Source organism: Oryza brachyantha, chromosome 5 (assembly GCF_000231095.2).
Source record: "Oryza brachyantha chromosome 5, ObraRS2, whole genome shotgun sequence".
Taxonomy (NCBI): domain Eukaryota; kingdom Viridiplantae; phylum Streptophyta; class Magnoliopsida; order Poales; family Poaceae; genus Oryza; species Oryza brachyantha.
This window is the reverse complement of record NC_023167.2, coordinates 2,036,311-2,055,682: the sequence shown is the minus strand read 5'-3', so window position 1 is coordinate 2,055,682 and position 19,372 is coordinate 2,036,311. Positions and strand designations below refer to the sequence as shown.

The 19,372-nt window shown below is 40.6% G+C and overlaps 3 protein-coding genes across 5 annotated transcripts; 2 read left to right on the top strand and 1 right to left on the bottom strand.

The window, feature by feature from the left end:
* Positions 1 to 2,507: 2,507 nt before the first annotated feature.
* Positions 2,508 to 5,695, bottom strand: LOC102712446 (CRM-domain containing factor CFM9, mitochondrial). Of its 2 annotated transcripts, XM_040524654.1 has the most exons (5): positions 5,628 to 5,695; positions 5,285 to 5,519; positions 4,349 to 4,750; positions 3,634 to 4,057; positions 2,508 to 3,582 (listed from the first exon to the last, which is right to left on the bottom strand). In XM_040524654.1, the coding sequence occupies exons 1-5, from the start codon at positions 5,690 to 5,692 to the stop codon at positions 3,011 to 3,013; spliced, it is 1,698 nt and encodes a 565-aa protein (XP_040380588.1). In that variant the 5' UTR covers positions 5,693 to 5,695; the 3' UTR covers positions 2,508 to 3,010. The 2 variants fall into 2 exon arrangements, with proteins under 2 accessions (XP_040380588.1, XP_040380587.1); XM_040524653.1 differs by having other exon boundaries at positions 2,509 to 4,057.
* A 2,903-nt stretch (positions 5,696 to 8,598) lies between these two features.
* On the top strand, positions 8,599 to 11,392 carry LOC121054407. The gene is made up of 2 exons (XM_040523900.1): positions 8,599 to 8,668; positions 10,897 to 11,392. The coding sequence occupies exons 1-2, from the start codon at positions 8,599 to 8,601 to the stop codon at positions 11,343 to 11,345; spliced, it is 519 nt and encodes a 172-aa protein (XP_040379834.1). The 3' UTR covers positions 11,346 to 11,392.
* Positions 11,393 to 14,248: 2,856 nt separating this feature from the next.
* Positions 14,249 to 18,485, top strand: LOC102714830 (E3 ubiquitin-protein ligase SIS3). 2 transcript variants are annotated; one of them, XM_040524728.1, is made up of 10 exons: positions 14,249 to 14,650; positions 14,755 to 14,793; positions 15,000 to 15,066; positions 15,141 to 15,214; positions 15,915 to 16,053; positions 16,141 to 16,233; positions 16,817 to 16,882; positions 17,163 to 17,279; positions 17,739 to 17,852; positions 17,948 to 18,485. In XM_040524728.1, the coding sequence occupies exons 1-10, from the start codon at positions 14,622 to 14,624 to the stop codon at positions 18,344 to 18,346; spliced, it is 1,137 nt and encodes a 378-aa protein (XP_040380662.1). In that variant the 5' UTR covers positions 14,249 to 14,621; the 3' UTR covers positions 18,347 to 18,485. The 2 variants fall into 2 exon arrangements, with proteins under 2 accessions (XP_040380662.1, XP_040380661.1); XM_040524727.1 differs by lacking the exons at positions 14,249 to 14,650; positions 14,755 to 14,793 and having other exon boundaries at positions 14,803 to 15,066.
* Positions 18,486 to 19,372: the final 887 nt, after the last annotated feature.

Genomic DNA, 19,372 nt, shown 5'->3' with positions numbered 1-19,372 from the left:
TATTAATCGATATATTTTCGTTTCAGTGGCTTTGTTTCCGAAATTCCGATAATAACGATATCATTTCGATTACTGGCTGTGCCAATCCGTTTTCGTTTCCGAACAGAAAATATAGTAATGGAAATGGGTGAGAATTTCTCGACCGTCACCTGCTTCTACAGTTCCACCGGCTTTCATACGTGACAATCAAAAATTGCCTCTGCATTGTGGTTGATCGCATGGCAGTTGAGGTGAACGAGATGGAGACACTGCACAAGTATACGTCCAATGGCGCTTGAGTTTTCATGTGTCGTATTCGCACCTGGCCGTGTGGTTGTTCTGTAACATTAGCTACCGGCGATTTCCACCTCGCAAGCAAAGCTAAAAGGTATTAGCAGATTGCAAGCTTCGTACTAGAGGATGAAACCATGGAATAAGGATAGCAGGTTGCATATCTATCTGTAACCATGGACCGCCTTGTTCCTTTAGATTTTTCTTAGCCTTTTTTTTAAGCTTTTGCATGTATATTTTTTAATCTGCTAAATGGTGTACTTTCTTAGAAAAAAGGTTTCTATATAAAAATTCATTATCTTATTTTTTTAAGTAGATTTTTAACTTTATAGTACTAGTTTATTTTATTATTTATACCATTAAATAGCTATCATAAAAATCAGAAAATCTTCATCTTCATCTGCTCAAAATAAACGCAGCCTAAGATCGCCTCTATCTGTTACCTCCACCTGTTACCATGTACAGACATTTTACTATTATAATGTATGGATGATTTACTAGTTAAACTAAATCTTGTAAAACCCAGTAAAATTCATATATTTTATCAAGCCGTAAATACAAGATAAGAGAGGCTCACTGTGCATGGAAAGGTGCTAAATTTTCTTTGGGAACAGAACCTCTTAGAGATAGTTAGCCTAAAGAAAGGCATTTGGTCCCATCCAGAAATTCAGTCTCGGTCTTCGGTCTTTCGTGACTTTGGTCATAAAAAAATGAAAGGCTGATCGGTCATGGACAAAATTAAAGACCGACTAATTTAGTCTCGGTCTTTTTAATCTCAGTCTCGGTCTTTATAATGTATGGATGATTTACTAGTTAAACTAAATCTTGTAAAACCCATTAAAATTCATACATTTTATCAAGCCGTAAATACAAGATAAGAGAGGCTCAATGCGCATGGAAAGGTGCTAAATTTTCTTTGGGAACAGATCCTCTTAGAGACAATTAGCCTAAAGAAAGGCATTTGGTCCCATCGAAAAATTTAGTCTCGATCTTCGGTCTTTGGTGACATTTTGGTCATAAAAAATTGAAAGGCTGATCGGTTATGGACAAAATTAAAGTCCGACTAATTCAGTCTCGGTCTTTTTAATCTCAATCTCGGTCTTTTTAATCTCAGTCTCGGTCAGGACCAAAATTATAGAAATACAAAAAAGTCACAAAATTCATCCAAATTTCATAGATGAAAAGAGATAACAAAAATCATAAAATCACGCAAGCATCCAAAGAGGCCTTGAGACCGAGGGGAAACACTCAAGGCTCCACCATTGGAGCATCCGAAGGGGAACCGCCACGTTAGGACTGATGGTCATTGCTCGCCAGGAGCTAGTTGTTGCTGGATCTAGAAATCAATGCAGTAGGGTCGAGAGGAGTCGAACATGGTGGGCCAGAGGGCAAAGGGGGATGCAGTGTTGCGTTGGAGTGGGTGGCGGCTAGAGAATGGAGGAGGAAGGGGTGGCGTAGGCAGTAATCAAGAGATAGAGGCGATGATGAGGTGAGACAGGGGGCATTGCTTGGTGCGGTGGATAGGAAGTGGCAAGTGGGGGGTAACATCACACGCTCTAGGGTTTTGCCATATAGTAAGCTTGTAATGTTATTTTTATTGGACTGAATTGATGAAACTTTAGTTCAATCTTTTTGGTTAATCGAGCTTACTACCGAATTGATCAAACTAAATTCAGTCCGATGTTGATGTTTTCGGTTCGGTCTTTTCGACTCACCTCTAGTTAGCCCCAACTCCACTGTGTGGCCGCTCCTTCCAAACGAACTTGATGTTGCCACGTCACCCATCTTCTTTTCCTTTTTCCACTGGGCTGGCAAAGATGTTGGCCCAAATCGGGGACAACAGTGAGTTCAGGACCATTAACAAGGATGTTGGCTTGGGTACAAACGGGCCATACGCTAGAGCTCAGCAAATCCAATTTTACACCAAATTTTACCATCAACAGAAAAAAAAAAAATCTTCCAGGCACTTCGATTTTCAAGTGGTCTTCCAGGGTATCTTCTTTATGTATCTTAAAATGTTGCAACCATGAACTTTTTTACCTAGGCGTGTGGGTGGCAGACTAGTGCTAGTCTTCGAATAGCCGGTCCTTAATTTTTTTGTATGTGTGTGTTTTGGTCGTGCGAATGTTATCCTCGATGTAATTGACTGAGATCAAATAAGCTTCTATTATCTTTTAAAAAAAAATTCTGACCATGGTTTGTGCAGTCTAGGCATACCGACGACATGAACGAGAGATGCGCTATGTAATGTGAGCAGACATAACGAAGGCGATGCTCAATTATATCGTGACCGTAGATAGATAGCTTTCTTAAGCTTATCAAGCATTCAATTAATACATTGTATATTTCGATCGGGAATGGCAGACGGTGCTATTAAGAATTGTATATGTGCATGTCTTTTTGTTTAACAGCTCGAGGAATTCACATGTCTAGAAACATGCAGCCCCTCCTTTGATGTATGAAGCTCCCCACATGAAAACCTGTTCTGATTTGAGGATGTGATAGCAGTGCCATTGTAATCTAAGATTCAATGCAGGCAATTTAAGCGCATTCCTGATGTAGTGATGTCAGTTGGGATCAAAGCAGAGTCTGAACTCTGAAGGTTGCAGTGTGAAATGTTGAAGAACAGTTGGCCTCATCACAACCAAGTGATTGTATTAGCTTCCCTCCAGTTCATTCTTAGGCGAGAATGCAAGCTGTAGCAGCCATGAAATATCTGGGTATTGAAATCTTCCATATATTAGTCACTGTCCCAGCTCTCATCAGTATTCTTCGTATTGCCAGTACAGGCATCTTGCTTCCAGTTGTGGTCAATTTCCTCATCCTCGCTGCTGCTGCCGCTATGGTAGTTAGAGAAATTCACCATAGGAACTCTCAAGTTTCTATCTTCCTTCAAATTTGATCCCCACACCTCATCATCTTCAGTGTCTAGCTCATCATCCTCACTTTCCCTGAACGCACTCCTACCAGAAGCAGTAGCAGTATTCCTTGGAATCTCATTGGAACTTCTGGAACCTCTAGAAATATAATTATGAGTGCGGTTGGTCCTGCTCTTCTCGCGCCTCGTGCTTTCAAACCGTCGAGGGTGTTCATCTGGAGCATCCATGTCATTGTCAGACCCAACTGCATTACCCCTACCATCATCAGAATCCCATTCCTCGCCTGACACATCTATCTCACTATCTTCATCCCACCTCCTTGAATCTGCTGTCCTTCGGTTGTTATCTCTCATGCATCTTCCCTGGTCTCTAAAGTCATTGCCTGGGCTGTTGTTATCTCTCATGTATCTTCCCTGGTCTCTAAAGTCATTGCCTGGGCTGTTGTTATCTCTCATGTATCTTCCCTGGTCTCTAAAGTCATTGCCTGGGTTGTCATAGCTCCTATTGAAACCCTTCCTCTCACTCCCCTCTTCTCTGTCCCAGTATCGCAATCTAGAAGATTCTTCTTTCTCCGCTGCCTCTTCTTCCACCCATTGTTGTTCAGCTGCACTCTCTATTTCTGCTATAAAGCGATCAAGCTCTTCCTGGTCGCTATCCTCAGATTGCTGATCATTCGGTTCCTTTATTTCAGTGATCCCAGCAGCTGGTTGTGTATCACCACGGAAGACGTAGGGTGTACCTTGCTGCTCATCTATGGCTCGGAAGAATGTTGATGCAACTCGTTGTATGCTGGCCATGGCAACTGGATCCTCTGGATTGATACCCTTACGACGGAGTTGTGTTTCTATCTTCTTGATGTTTAGTTTCTGTGACTCTAGAGCCTGTTCAAATCTAGCCTTGAATAAAGCCTGCATAAGGATAAATTTAGCGAGCTCAATTATCTATGCACAGGGTCAATAATGCAATCAAGTTATTCAATAGATAAAAGTCCATGCAATTAGGCATTAACACAACACATTTAAAAGACCATGATTCAGTTTAGATGGATCAAAGATGAAAAAAGCATGGAAACAAGTAAAATAGGAGGTGGCAAATGTTGTACACATTGCATAATCCAAAGCATAACGGCACATGAATGGATGTAGCAAGATAACTCCAACTGATAAGAACCACAAACACCTAAACTGCAAGAGACTGACCTTCCTTTTGGTTAGTGTGTTAAAAGGTATGAGGTTCTTTGGTTGACGATAGTTTCTTCCTCGAAACATTATAATCGTCTTGGTATCATGAATGTTAATCACTATGCCACCACTCAATCTTGTCAGCATCGCTGCCATTTCCTTGATTTTTTCCTTTGGAAAGTTGTCACAGCAAACTTGCACAGTTTCATGGAATTTCCAATGCATATGCATGTTTTGAACAACACCTCCAAAAACTCCACGAACTCCTACAGGCACGTAGTTTCTATTTCTGAATCCAATCTTCTTGTACGCCTGTAGTTGCTCAGCCGTCAACAGCTCGGGATCATGTCGAGGAGCTGGCAAGTCTGGTAGCTCATACTTCTTGAGCTTTTGCAGAAGCAAAGCAACTTTTTTCTTGGCCTGAATAAAAGTAACCAGAGTATAGTAAATCCATTAGTTCACTATGTTCAAATGCATTTATAGATAAAAATAGGAACAAAGATAGGGGCAAAACAAACATTTGACTTTTCAAGGGAGAGTTGGCTGAAAGGTTTTTAATGACCGTAACCTTGATTATTTAAAGTATAACTTCTAATCTGCAGGAATAGAAGTTGAATTTGACACTAATAATGATCAATTCCTTTCATTCAGCAAAGCAAAACCATCTATCTAACACAACCCAATATATTTTGGTTGGGTAATCAGTTAACCAACATAAATGATTTTACACTTAATTTTGTTTCTGTGCAATTAACCATGGCAACACATCTCTAGCTCGTCGACTATGCACAGAAATTATGCCCTGGAATAATTCAACACATCAGCAGGGAAAACACAGGTGGAATGCGATGCAATCTAGCAACACAAACGGAAGCAGATTGCCACAGGATACACCAATTTTCAACAGGAGGACTTTGTCTTCGGTGCGAGAGGAAGCAAAAATGGCGGCCTTACCCTCCGCAGGTTGTAGATGAGCCTCTCGTCGTCGGTCATGAGCTTCTTCCTGAGCTTGACGGCGCGGCGCAGCTCCCGCTGCGTGCGGCCGGTCTCCCTCGCCATCCGCTTCTCCACCTTGCTCCTCATGCTCCTCCCCTTGGTCGTCGACATCAGCCGCCGCCACAACCCGCCACCCGGCGGCAGCACCGCGGCCGGGGCCTCGCTCCCGCATCCCGCCGCGAAGCTCCCGGAGCTGAATCGACCGCAGAAACGCACGCACGCGTCAGGGGATCACAGGCTCACCGCTCGTGGTGCGGCTGAAGAGAGTGAGTGTGTGTTGGTGGGGGGAAGGAGAAGGCACCTGAGGTGGAGCGGCGACGAGGCAGCACGCAGGAGGCTCCGTCGGAGGCTACGCAGAGCCCACATGCCCGGCCAGTCGCCGCCGAAGGTTCGGGAAGAAGCGGCGGCGGCGGCGGCGGCGGCGGCGGCGCGGTGGGAAGAAGGCGGGTTTAGGAGGCGGCGCGGGATAAACCCTGGAGCGTGGTGGAAGGGTGATCGATGGCCGTTGGATTGGTTGTGCTTCGCTTCAGATGGGCCGTCCGACTCCAACTACTTTAAATTTTACAAATTGCCCCTATAATTTTTTAATATCAAAAAAACGATTAAATCTGAATGGATACCGTTTGACACGACTCTGACTTTGGGTTCTAGAGCTAGAGCTCAACCAAATGGTTTTAGGTCTAAAGAAAATGACAGCCGAGCAATCCTAAGTGACCATTTTAAATTCCGCTTCTAGAGGTAGAATTAGAAGGACGAGACTTACCAAATGGGCCCTATATAAAAAAATCAAAATAAGTTGAATATTACTTGTAGAAACAAGATGTATAACATATTTTATAGAATATATATTTTATTTATTCTAGGAATATATAATATATTGTATTTTATTTGTAGCAAAGCACAAGCATTCAAGTAAAATCCACAATGACACATCGTTAGGGGTGTAAATAGTTTACCTATTCATGTCATGTTGATGTCAACACAAAACCTAGTACCATTTTGATTGAAGCCAAAATATGTGCTACAAAATTTTGGCGCTCTTATTATAGTACTTTTGTTAGTACTACTAAAATGTACCAATAAACACATATGTTGTCAACAAAGTTGTCCCTACCAAACTTATATATGTTTTGGCATTGCCAACAATTTAGCAGTGTGATGAACCAAAAAAACTCATATATTAGATATGAATAGCGCTATCTAATTGAGTGCGCTGAAGACGTGGATGCATAGTTGATTTATGAGTCAGCGTGGATTTGACGGATTCTTATATTGTATAGCTATCACTTGCGCTTAATAATGTGTATATATATCTTGTCACATGAGTATATTTTTCAACTATATGGTTTGATTTACATGAATTTCTTCAAAAGGAAAGTTTTAAATCAAATTTAGAAAATTTGAGTAAATATTCTACATAAATTAAAGAAATCAACTTAAATTTAAAACTTCCAACTCTAGATTTGAAACTTTTACCTTAAATTTCAAAGTTTTTAACTCATATTTCAAAAATTTCAACTCCAAATTTGAAAACAACTCAAACTTAATTTTTTGTGAACCCACTTATGATAGGTTAGATTTTTTGTTCAATGGGACAAGAGACGCCAAATGGGTTGGACCTTTTGCTCCATGGACTCAGAAACACAAAATGGAAAAGGACATCTATATAAGAAAATGATATACAACATCGAAATCACATATTTGGAAGGCGCTACTCATGACTTACTCTCACCATGTGCACATGTTTAGTAGGAGCTCTTTTCATTTTGGTGTTTACTAGTAGATGTTGTCGAGTACTACGATCCCGACTACGACATTCACGGTGCATATGATCGTCTGGTACATAGGGTAGTCATAAAGATGCAACTAGAAAGAACTTGTGACTCATATTTATACTGGTTAAGACACCACAGAGTGGTTAATAACCCTATTTTAGTTTAGTCGGGTGGTCGGTGTTTTTTTACTGTATCAATCTCATGAGTACAAAGCATGGGGAATAAATCTTAGTCTAGTTTGCCATAACATTAGTGCAAAGCCAAGCATTGTGATCGATGATGGCTAGTCGTTATTGGGCTCCTCCCATATCAGCTCAATTAGATTAGATATGTGGCTTGTATATGCTTGTCTTCTTTCTTTCTTGGGTCTTGTATTTATACCTTAGGATGCCCCTTATCCAAGTAGCACTAGGGAGGTATGTATGGATACAAAATGAGTATTTCTAGTTGGGCCTTTGTAGGATTTTATATCTCTTTTCTTCTTGGGACATCTATTTATCTACTCGAGACACTATACATTCACATAGGGTTTTATTTATATATAGAATGTGGTACGTGGCACGCCACCAAGTATATACATACACATGAGGTATTATATATCTATAATTTACTTAAACGAATACATTAGCTAATCAAATTGTCCCAGTGATCGACTTATCATAGAAAATAAATGCAGTGGATGCTATACCGATACTTCATGTCCAATTTCATTGATTCTTCTATGTGAGCAACTGTTCATATAACTGGTTATGAAATTTGATCAGAGCTCAGAACTTTATCTGTCCAAATGTATGTACGAAATCTCAGCTGGGAAATTACTTATTTTACTTATTCTTTCTAAAATACTCGAATAATCTTGTCAGGCATTATTTAAGCCTTTGAGCAGTATCCGGTAGCTCAATATATACTTAGCACTGTAAAAATCATATGTCAGCCTTAACTACTCGGGTCATTTAGAGCAATATCTAGCATGTGAGTAGTTGAAGAGCATGAATACATAGGGAAAACATGATATATTATTATATGATACTCCCTCCTCCGTTTAATAATGTAATATATTTAACTTTATTGGTCGCAACATTTGATCATTTGTCTTATTTAAAAATTTAATATATTTATACTAGAACTTTAAACATAACTTATTATTTATTATATGTGTACTAAATTTTTAAATAAGATAAGTGATCAAATATGTACACGCACGCATGGTTTTGGGTGGTGTGAACGATAAGTGAAACCCTGCTAGGCACACGTCCGCAACGCAAGAGCTGACGCACGTACGCGAACGCGGCGCCGTCGAATTCCCCGTCGACGCGCGCCGAGCGAGATAAGCTCGGTCGATCGCCGGAAACCGCGCGCGAGCGCGAGCGCACACAGCTCGCAAAGCGCCCGCAATCTAAACCTACCTAGCTTCTAGAACGCCCAGTATACTGCTCCAGCTAGCTAGCTTGACGGATAATAGAAGAAAGCTTCTAGAACCTGGGCCCCACCGCCCGCATGCGTCTCCTCCCTTTCTACACCCTGCGTGCCGTGCCGTGCCGCCTCGTCTCGGAGCATGCCTACGCTGGTATGTGCCGAGTTGCCAAAGCCGCAATATATGTGCGTGGTAGTGGTGCTCTCTGTATGTCGCTCCAATATTTTTGTTCCTGCGATTGCTTATATAAATCAAATTTCAAAGTCAAAATAAGTTTTCTGATCTTTTCATTGCAATAATTTATTTTGTAGTATTTATTTTTTAAATCACTGTACGCCTATCTAAAAAAATTATTTTTACTAATGATTTTACTTTTTTTTCTAAAAAGGATTGCCCGCAATGCGTGCATGTTGATGAGGAGATGATTTTTATTCTCTTATTAAAAAGAAAGAAAATTCACCGTGTCATGTGGATGTGCGTGCAGAGAAAATTGTTATTCTACTGTTCTCAAACAGCGGTTCCGCTACACGCTACAATAATACTCTTAGTTTTATTTCACTAAAATACTATTCTTAAACTGATGCAACACACTTAAATATCATTTGTCTTATTTTTTCCTCAAAAAATCAATTCCGTGCTAGTTTTTTACGGTGGAATGATAGTTACGCCCCTAGCTCATTGACTTAAAAAAGACTTATTCATCTTGCAAATTTAAGCGTGGAGGAAATCCAAAATCCTCACGTAAACTTTACGATTATGGGGGTAAAATGTTAATTAAGTTCACTACTCAAATATTATTAGAGCCCTTAGAATTATGATTAAGTGCTATATTGATGCATATATAATTTTGTTTTACTTTTATATGTATTTTGGTTTGTAATAATATATGACTTGACTCACCATGTAATTTGATATTATATACTTTATTATTTTTTTAAAAAATATTTCTCTAATTGTCACACTATTTGATCTACTGAATTAGCTTATTGTCTATACTCTCGGGGTAATCTGGTATACTAATCAGAGAATAAAGAGGAAGAACATTTTCATTTGCATTAAATAACTGAAAATATTATTTTATAACGAAGCTAAAAATAGAAGTATTATTCCAACGAAACCACGCTTTAACCATAACAAAATATATAGCGATTTTCTCGTGCACGTACGTGTGTCACCAGGGGCAGATTTGTCATGGGGGCGGCAGGGGCTCAAGCCCCCGCTATCCCCGTTAAAGCTATTGGAATCTTCACGGAGATCCCCTAAAATTTTATGGCAAAAAAAATAGAGGCTAAAACTCTATCTAGTTATTCAGACCCTTCTAATCTCGCTGGCTACCCGCCAATGCCAATGTGTGTCACACCAAGCACACAGATTGCGTGCATGCCATAGGTGCATGTCGAGTCATCAACCTGCGGACTACGTACAGTCACATCATGACTTCATCCCTTACCTGCATAGCTTATCGTTTCGCATTTTGTTTCTACTGCTGTCTTGGATTTCTTGGTTGGGTAGGAAGGAGAGATGCTCGTATGCATGTGTTGTCATTAGCTGGATTGTTGGAATTTTCTCTCGGAAAATATGTACTTTTAAAAAAGTAAATGATGTGTTTGGCACTTTAATTAGTTAAAAAAAAGATGGTCCTTCTATGTAGAGCAATTTTACGGTTTTTGAGAAGATATTAGGAGGTATTAAAATTTTAGTGTAAAATTTTGACACCTCTTGATACCTAGGTAATAGGTAGTAGGTGCCGAGAGATGAATACATCTTTCAACCTACTCAAGAACTATAAAATTACTTTATTATAAGATATGATTAGTCTCTTATGTGGAAAGAAATAATTAATGTCAATATCTTCCTAATTCTAATAAAGTGAGTACTTTATGGCGTTGGCGTTGAGTGCGTCAGGTCGTTGACGAGATGTCGATCGGCTAATTAATCCAACCAGAGTCCATGCCATCGTCTCGATCTCTACGACACCGCCGTCCATTTTGATTATTCAAAACTAAAATTTGTATTTTAAAATTAAATACATAGTTAATTTTTAGGATTTTTTTATCAAAGTTTATTTTTCAATCTGATTATTAAATAGCTCAAAATACGTATATAAATGTTTTGTTTATAAACTATTTTTTATTTATAAATATATAGTTTAATTTTTTTATTAAAAACACCAAACGATCGCTCAGTGTACAGCCGTCGCCTTTATATATTGCGTACGTGCAGCCGAAAATATTTTCGTGCAGCTCATTGTTTCGTTTGAGCTTGACGACGATTCGACGAAATGGATCGCCTCACGGCTTGTCCCTCCTCCATCTCCATGGACGACGGCGACGGCGCCCGCGGCGGTGCACGCCGGCGCCGTCCCGTTCCCCCGCCGCAAGACGCCGCGCCGGCGCCTTTGGCGGCGGCGCATCATGGGGAAGAAGACACCGGCGATTCCGAGTCCGTGTCGTCGCTCACCACCGCCGCCGACGGCTCCTCGCTGGCGAACGACGAAGACGACGACGACGCGGAGTCTTGCAGCGGCGGCGGCGGCGGCGGCGACGGCGTAGGAAATGGTGGCGAGTACGGGAGGAAGAACAGCAACGATGGCCAAGACGTCGGCGGCGGCGAGGAGGACGTGGAGAGCGCCGTCGACGACGAGGAGGAGACCGTCATGGTGCCGGTGCCATGGTGGTCCTGGGCGGCGGGGAAAGCGGCGGAGGCCACGGACGCCGAAGACGCTCGTCGTGCGCCGGCGCTGGCGGCGGCGGCGGCGGTTGACGCCGGCGGCCACACGGCCGAGAGCAACAGGCTCTTCTGGGAGGCTTGCATTGCCCATGGCTACTAACTAGCTACTATTACCTTTGCATGCTGATTTGATCATCTGAGTTAATGAGAACCAACAATTGGTCCATGTAAATAGCAGCTTGGGATTTTGTTTTCCAGTTAACCAAGACCATGAGTCTGGGTTTTTTTTCATCTCTCTTTTCAGATAAGAGATAAAAAATCTAATTTTTTTTAGTATTTAATGGTATGAACGATAAAATTTAAAAATCTTTTTTAAATGGTGGGATGATGAATATGTATATCAATTTTTTTAAAAAAATGCATCGTTTAATTGTTCGAAAAGCATGCATGCAAAAGACGAGTAAAAACATAAAAATAAGCTACATTTCAGAATGTGGCCAAAGTGATGCAAGATATGCTATACAGGTCAAGATCATCTTTAAAATCCAGCATATATATGAGCAAATCCTTTGTAATTTATAGCAATGTATGAATGATAAGGCTAATGCTAGATATTAACAGATGTATCTATATACCATTTTCTAAGTTATATTTAATTAAGTAAATTTGATAAAAGTGTAAAGTACACCAGCGGTCCCTAAACTTGTGTATGTGTCATCTAGGTCACATAACTCTCAAAATGTATTTTTGGATCCCCGAACTTGTCTGGGTGTCATATAGGTCCAAACGGGCTCTGACCTGCTCCATCCACTGACGTGATATGCCACGGTGGCGCCTACGTGTTGGTGGGGCTGTGTGGGTCCCATGTGTCAGTGGAGGAATCGAGAAGTGAGAGACAAGAATAAGGAGAGAGATACTGACATGTGGGACTCACGTCGTCCCACCAACACGTGGACACCACCGTCAGTGGATGCAGCGGGTTAGAGCCCGTTTGGACTATATGACACCCCAGACAAGTTCGGTGACCCAAAAATATATTTTGAGAGTTAAGAGACCTAGATGACACATGCACACAAGTTTAGAAACCGCTGGTGCACTTCACTCTTGATAAAATTGTACATGTAGTTTGATTAAACTATGACAAAACTATAGATTTAAGGTTTTGCTATAGATTTAATATCAATTTCATCGTTAACTACAACTTTTGTAAGTTAAAAAAATAATAGTGGAACTCTAAGTTCTGTAGCTCTTTGATAGTTTCAGCACTAAATTGTAGTTCTATGATATAAGACCTTAGTATGTAGTTTTTTTTATAAATTTGTTGTTAAATTTGTATGTCTGCAATACACAAACTAAAATATGTAGTTATGTGATAATTTGATCGAAGTACCAGTAGTTTTTTTTCTAAAATTTACTATATTTAATTATATATTCATGCATAGCTTCACAATGTATTTTTGGCTTCTTTGGAATTCAGAAATAAAAAAGACACCTATAGAGAAAACGTACATGTACTTTCTACAAGTCATGCCCACCGGCAGTTAAATGATTCGAAAGCTTAACGTATAAATATGCCACGACATCATCTACTAGCCATGAGCAATTATTAAGCACATGTAAGCATGTAACATTATTTATAATTGTAGAGCTCAACATATGTATAAGCGTGTTAAATCATCACACAACATTATTTTTACCAATTTCAACATATAACCATTTGATATATATTTATGCATATACCACGTATCAAAGCATGGGTATCGTCTAGTCGAATATAATTAATCCTAACAAATTATAAAGCGTGAGCAATATCGAAATACGTTGTCTGAATACTTTATAGGAAACAGTCAGAATCCTTGCAAACTATTAAGTGTGGGAAATGTTGAAATTTGTTTGGATGCTTCGTAGCAATGTAGGAGAATTTTGGCTCGAGAAATCTCCAAAATTGCGACTAATGGAACGATATAGGAAAATTAAGAATCCTAATTATTCCCTGTTCTTATCACAAAGAAAAAAAATGATGGATCTCCAATTCTAAAAAAAACACCTCTATATACTTGTTACAAATTAAGTAACCATAAGAGATCGTAGCACAAACCACAGCTACTGTATGGGAGGAAACATTAATGGACAACACTACGGTTTGTTTTTTCTCCATCATTTAGGATGGTAGAAAAAAAAAACCTTTCAGAAACAAGGTGTTTTTAATTATGGGTTCATGTTGACAAAGCACACCATATTAGCAATAAATACCTACATTGCATCGTGCAAAATAATTTTGCTGAAATCCATTTTGAAAATAGAAATAAATAAGAGGTGTTTTGGATTGATGTCAAAATGTGTCTTTTTTGTAGTTTGCGTAGAAATGTGATGATTTTGATCTAAAGGCAAACGTAACGCTGGCACTACCAACACCCAGTTTGTTACCCATTTAAATCTCTTTAGACTACTATAAGTTTCACCCCTAATTCGCATTAAACAAACCTAGCCCATATTTTGCATAACCATTAACCAATGCTTTGGTTATACTTAAATAATTGACAGTTGTAAAACTCGCTCACATCGTGTAATCTTAACTGATAAACTAGATAAGCGATGTTACTTGAAGTGAAAAGTATAAGGTTACACTTCCAGGTATAGTTCGATTTCTTAAACTGAGTTACTCCCTCGACTAATGCGATCACGTTTTCTTAATCGTTAAACCATGTAATTTTTTTTAAAAAAAACTTTATATACAGAAACTTTTTAAAAAATTAATTTTATTTATTTTTAAGTTTATAATAATTAATATTTATTTAATTATGTACTGATGACCTATTATTTTTTCCGTCAGTGGTAAGCTTAGCCAAAGAGCTAAAAACAAAAGATTTTAATTTTATTTCTAGTTCATTACATATGAAAGAGATATAATATACCCTACATATATACATGGATTTTGTATTCTTCACAGACAAACAATTGAACAAATAAGTTGCTTTGAGAAATTTATTTTTTCTGTTGCTTTCATTTCATCTGCTTGCTTTCTGGTACAACGCCGTCTTCCAAATGGTAGATGCAGTAGTTCACCTTCTTCCCTATGTCGCATCAGCCGTCGGATCAGAGATGAACCGTCCAGATCAAAGACGGCGTGAAAAACCACGCACCCACTTGCCTTCCTCCCCCCTCCGCCGCTGACGAACTCGCCGCCGCCGCCGCCGCAAGCCTCTAGCCTCGCCGCCGCCTCCCTCGCGATCCTCCCCCGGCGCCGCCGCCGCTCCCACCTCCCCTCCGCGTCTCCGGGCGGGGCACCGCAGCTCCCTCCCCGCCCCGCCCCGACCGACGCCGCGGGAGAAACCCTAGTTGGGGTTGGTTCCAGAACCCTAGCTGAAGTGGAGCTGGGGAGTCGGGGGTGCGGGCGTGGATGGTGCAGTGGTCATCCGGCCAGATCTAGAAGGCCATGGCGATGCGCGGGGTGGATTTCAAGTGGTACTGACATCCATTCCCCACCATTTCCTCCCCCCGATGGTATGGCTGTGCTGTGTGTTTTTGGGGAATTCTGTTCATCTGTTGCTTTGCTTGGTTGGTTTCAGGTACGATGGATTCTTCCTCTCCATGCTCGCAACCAGCCTGTATCCTTCCATCATCTCTTTCAGTTTTTGTTAGAGTAGATTACATTTTGCACTAGGTAGATTGAGCTATGTTTCACTCTGCAATGTGAAACTTTGTACTAAGCCTGGTGGAACATGAACCAATGCACCCTTCGTCGCAAAGTGCAATTTACTGACCTCGATCGCTGTTGTTCCTCCTCAACTACTGCTGCGCGGCTGTTCTCCAGAATCATTGTCTCTATCAACTGGAAGAGATATCGCCTCTGCGCCCATCCGCTGCACATATGGATCGTGGTCAGTTCCTCGGTCCAACATTTATCGCAAATCAAACCGCTATTCCTCTATCTCACACTCTTGCCTTTTCACAGGTCGACTACACCACCGTCTTCATCTTCCGGCTCCTCATGTTCGTCGATAATGGCCTTGCTGCCGGCATGGGATTGTAACTACTATCTCCATCTATTTCAATTTTCAACCCCATTTCCTGTCAGATTCAAACTATACCTATGATGGACCTCAGAACTACCACTGGGTATAGTTCTGGTCAATTATGGGCAATCATACTGAAATTTGTATACATGACACTTTGGTGTTAACCCAAAATCGAGAAAAGCTAGCACAAAAATTAATTAAATTAATATTGTTTGGAACATATAAATGTGATTCTTTTTGCGTTGAGCCTGTCCATTCATGCTATTTGTAAAAAGCAACTCATAGGCTAGATACATACACAGTAATTTGGTCATCTTCAGCCTTTCCATGTAAAATTGCAAAGTTAGAAAGGCAAGTATGAAAAAATAGTACATGAAAGGCCTGCAGTGTAATATTCAGAAATGAAGGGAACCACTAGTAAGAAGTATAGTGGTGGCAGACTCCCTGCTAGGCTGCCACCACACTACCTTATTTCAAAGGAGCACAGACAAGAAATTCAGAAACAAGATCGGTGTTTCTATGATTAAAGCAACAATATGTAATATGATAACACATTATAATTTCCTTTACAGTTGTAAGATTCTAGATTATCACCCACAAAAAAGAGTTGCTAATTTGCCAATGTCCACCTTTCTTATTTAAGTGCTTACATTCTATACTTTTGCAAAATACATCAATGACTTTGTCTTTTTTGTGGATGGCAATTATAGGGATCTTGGATGGCAGCAGAGATATGCTCGTTTTTGTGGGAGAATTTTTCTCCTGTCAGTTCTTGTGCTTCTTCTCTACCCCTTTCTCTGGGTTTGGACTGTAATAGGAACATTGTGGTTTAGCACTGCAAGAGGCTGTGTAAGTTGTCTTATTCTGGACAAAAGTATTTTTTGTGTCTAAGAATATATATAATTTCTACTTACTGTACACTCACACTATCTGTAGTTGCCCGAGGAAGGACAAAAATGGGGCTTCCTGATATGGCTGCTTTTCAGCTATTGTGGTCTCGCCTGTATTGCATGTGTGGCTGTTGGAAAGGTACTGCTATAAGATTCGTCACTACTCAGTACAAGCTGCAAATTTGCCTTGGATCCACATGTTATTCATTAGCTCATCAATAATTACCATGCAAAATTGTTCTTTTATTCAACATATGTTAACTTCAGTTCACTTTATGAAGGTGAAAGCCAATCAAAGTCTAGTAATATAGCATATGCACTTCCTATTACTTTATCTAGTCTTGCTATCTTGTGTTAGTATTAGCTAAATGCAGTTGACTTGGCCATCATATCATCAGTCATACATAACATATCTAGAAGTCATTTAGACTGATTATATTAGGGTTTTAGTCATAGAGAATTGTTATTCAGCATTGATGTTGGTGTATTCATAAGTTCATATCTTTGCATCAGCTAGAATCATATCCAATTAACTAAGGCATGAAGGGTTTTGTTTGCCTTTCTTAATATTAGACTATTAGTGCAGAAGTCATACTGATTGCACTATTGCAGAACTGTAATGAACCTCTCATCCTCATGATTGTACTGGTTTTAGACCTCTAGTTTTTCAAATATATTTAAATTCACAGAGGATGTGTCTCCATGTTTTAATTCTGTTGCAGTGGCTAAACCGAAGGCATGCTCTCCAGCAGAGGGCACAACAGGGAATACCAGTCTCTGAATATGGGGTAAGATTTTTGCTTGTTTTCATCGCCAATTTTATCCAGTGAACTGTCAGTAGCAGAAGTTTGAAAAATATGAAACTATATCATTGCACAATCTTTGGCCATGCTTGCCCCCTTCAATTTGGCACAATTCATAATTGAAGCTTTACTTGTCTCAAACTCTCAACTACTAGCTCTATGTTTAAGTAGGGAAGGACTTCATGTTTTGTTTGAGCGAAGTTCCCTACAGCTATTTCTAGCAGATGGGTATATTCTTAATATGCATTCATGTCATAATCTGCAGGTTTTGGTTGACATGATTCGTGTACCTGACTGGGCATTCGAAGCTGTTGGCTTGGAAATGAGAGGAATGGGCCAAGATACTGCATATCATCCTGGTCTTTATTTAACAGCTGCTCAAGTGAGTTGCTTTGCATAATTTGATGAATCGCCTTTCAACATATCACTAAAGTGTCTTGATTGATTCTGTTATCTGCTTATATTTAGGCATTTAGCTGTACATTCAAGGAGTCATACTCTCTCCTTAATACAAATACAGAAGTTTTCAGTGACTTATTTGCAAATACAAGGAATATACGCAGCCTAAGCTGCTGTTAAAATTGAAAAAAAAAAAGAAAAACAGAGACTGCTAATTAGCAACAGCAATTTTTTTGCCCCAGCTTGTTGCCAAGCATTGGCAGATCTTTATGATGATCTGACTGAGAGTTGATGTTTCTTTATCAAAGGCATACACATTCCTTTCTTTCCAATATTTTGCTCAAATGGATAAATTTGGGACCATTGTTGAGCAGTGCCGTAACACTAGAATCCACATAGCGTCATTGAGCAGATTGTTTTTAAATTGGCACATTTCGTGCAGAGAGAGGCAGTTGAGGCGCTGATTCAAGAACTCCCGAAGTTCAGACTGAAAGCCGTTCCCACAGACTGCAGCGAGTGCCCAATCTGCCTTGAGGAATTCCATGTCGGCAACGAGGTAAATTATGGGCACCAATTAGAGACCTTGATTGAACTGTGCACCGGCGTTAAGGGGCTAATATAGATGTTTCTTTTTCCCAATCCCCCATGCAGGTCCGTGGGCTTCCGTGCGCACACAATTTCCATGTGGAGTGCATCGACCAATGGCTGCGGTTGAACGTCAAGTGCCCGCGATGCCGGTGCTCCGTGTTCCCAAACCTCGACCTGAGCGCTCTCAACAACCTCCGGCCGACCTCCGAGCCTGACCGGCCGTCGGCCAGCGAGGTGACGGCGACGCGGTACGTGCGGTCGCAGCCGGTGGGGCAGAGCTACCTGCTGCGGCTGCAGGGCCTGTTGCTGCGGCCGGTGATTCGGCACGGTGGTGGCGACGACATGGCGAGCGCCGAGAACGGCGCTTCTCATGTGGCTCCGGCGCCGGCGACCAGCGCGAGCGTGGAGAGCGAGCTGCCTAGCATAGTGGTTGACGATGGCCATCAGCTGCCGGATCGCTGAAGTGAAGTGGCAGCGGCCGGCGTGATAGACTGATACGTGGGGGTTAGGGTGGATCGAAGCTATGCAGAGCTTGTTTTTTTCTTTTCTGATTGATCTTTTCTCCTGTGCAGAGTATATAAATATATAAGCTTTTGTTTTCCTTTTCTTGTGTTGTCGGCTTGTTGCTCGCTGCTTCATCTGTAAATTGGCCTGCTGTGCTCTCTGGTGTGGTTCATCTGTAAATTGGCCTGCTGTGCTCTCTGGTGTGGTTCTTCGATGAGAACTCCATCCGTCTGTCCTTCTACGAGTGGCGTGTGGATGTCGTCGGGTTTAACGACTCACTTTAATGTACATGCATGTTTCTTAAGAAAAAGTTTAATGCGGTATATGTTTAAAATATAAAGATACGTATGGGTCAAAAGAACAAAAAGGAAAGGAAATTGCGGTCCAGCCTACAGAGCAACGGACATAAAGGGCCTGTTTGGGGAGTTTGCTTTTCTCAGAAGCTGTCTTAAACGGTTCACAGCTTCTGAGAATCTGTAGTTACAGATTAAAATGAACTAAGAATTTAGAATCTGGAGAAGCTGGGTTTATGAGCTTTTTCAGATTCTTAGAAGCTAGCTATCTAGCAATTGTTTTTCAAAATCTAAAACTTCTCCAAACAGACCCAAAAGTCAGCTGCTATCCGATTCCAGACCAAATAAGATGGGCCGTAGGTACACCATATCTCAATTCTCAAGTGCGGCCTAACATTGTATGGGTTGCACACTTGCACGTTACACCACAATCACGCAAACGTGATGAGCCACGGTATTCCAGTGTGTAACCCCAGTCCAACCAATTCCGTTCTCCGAAATAATATTTCAGGTTATAAGATGTTTGGGTTTTCCTAATGTCCGTTTTGAATTGTAAGATTTTCTATCCTCATCTAAATTTATTAATTGATGAATGTATATAATTTATATATTTGTCTAGATTCATTAGCATCTATATATGAATCTAGACAATACTAGAACATTTTACATTACGAAATAGAGGGAATATAAA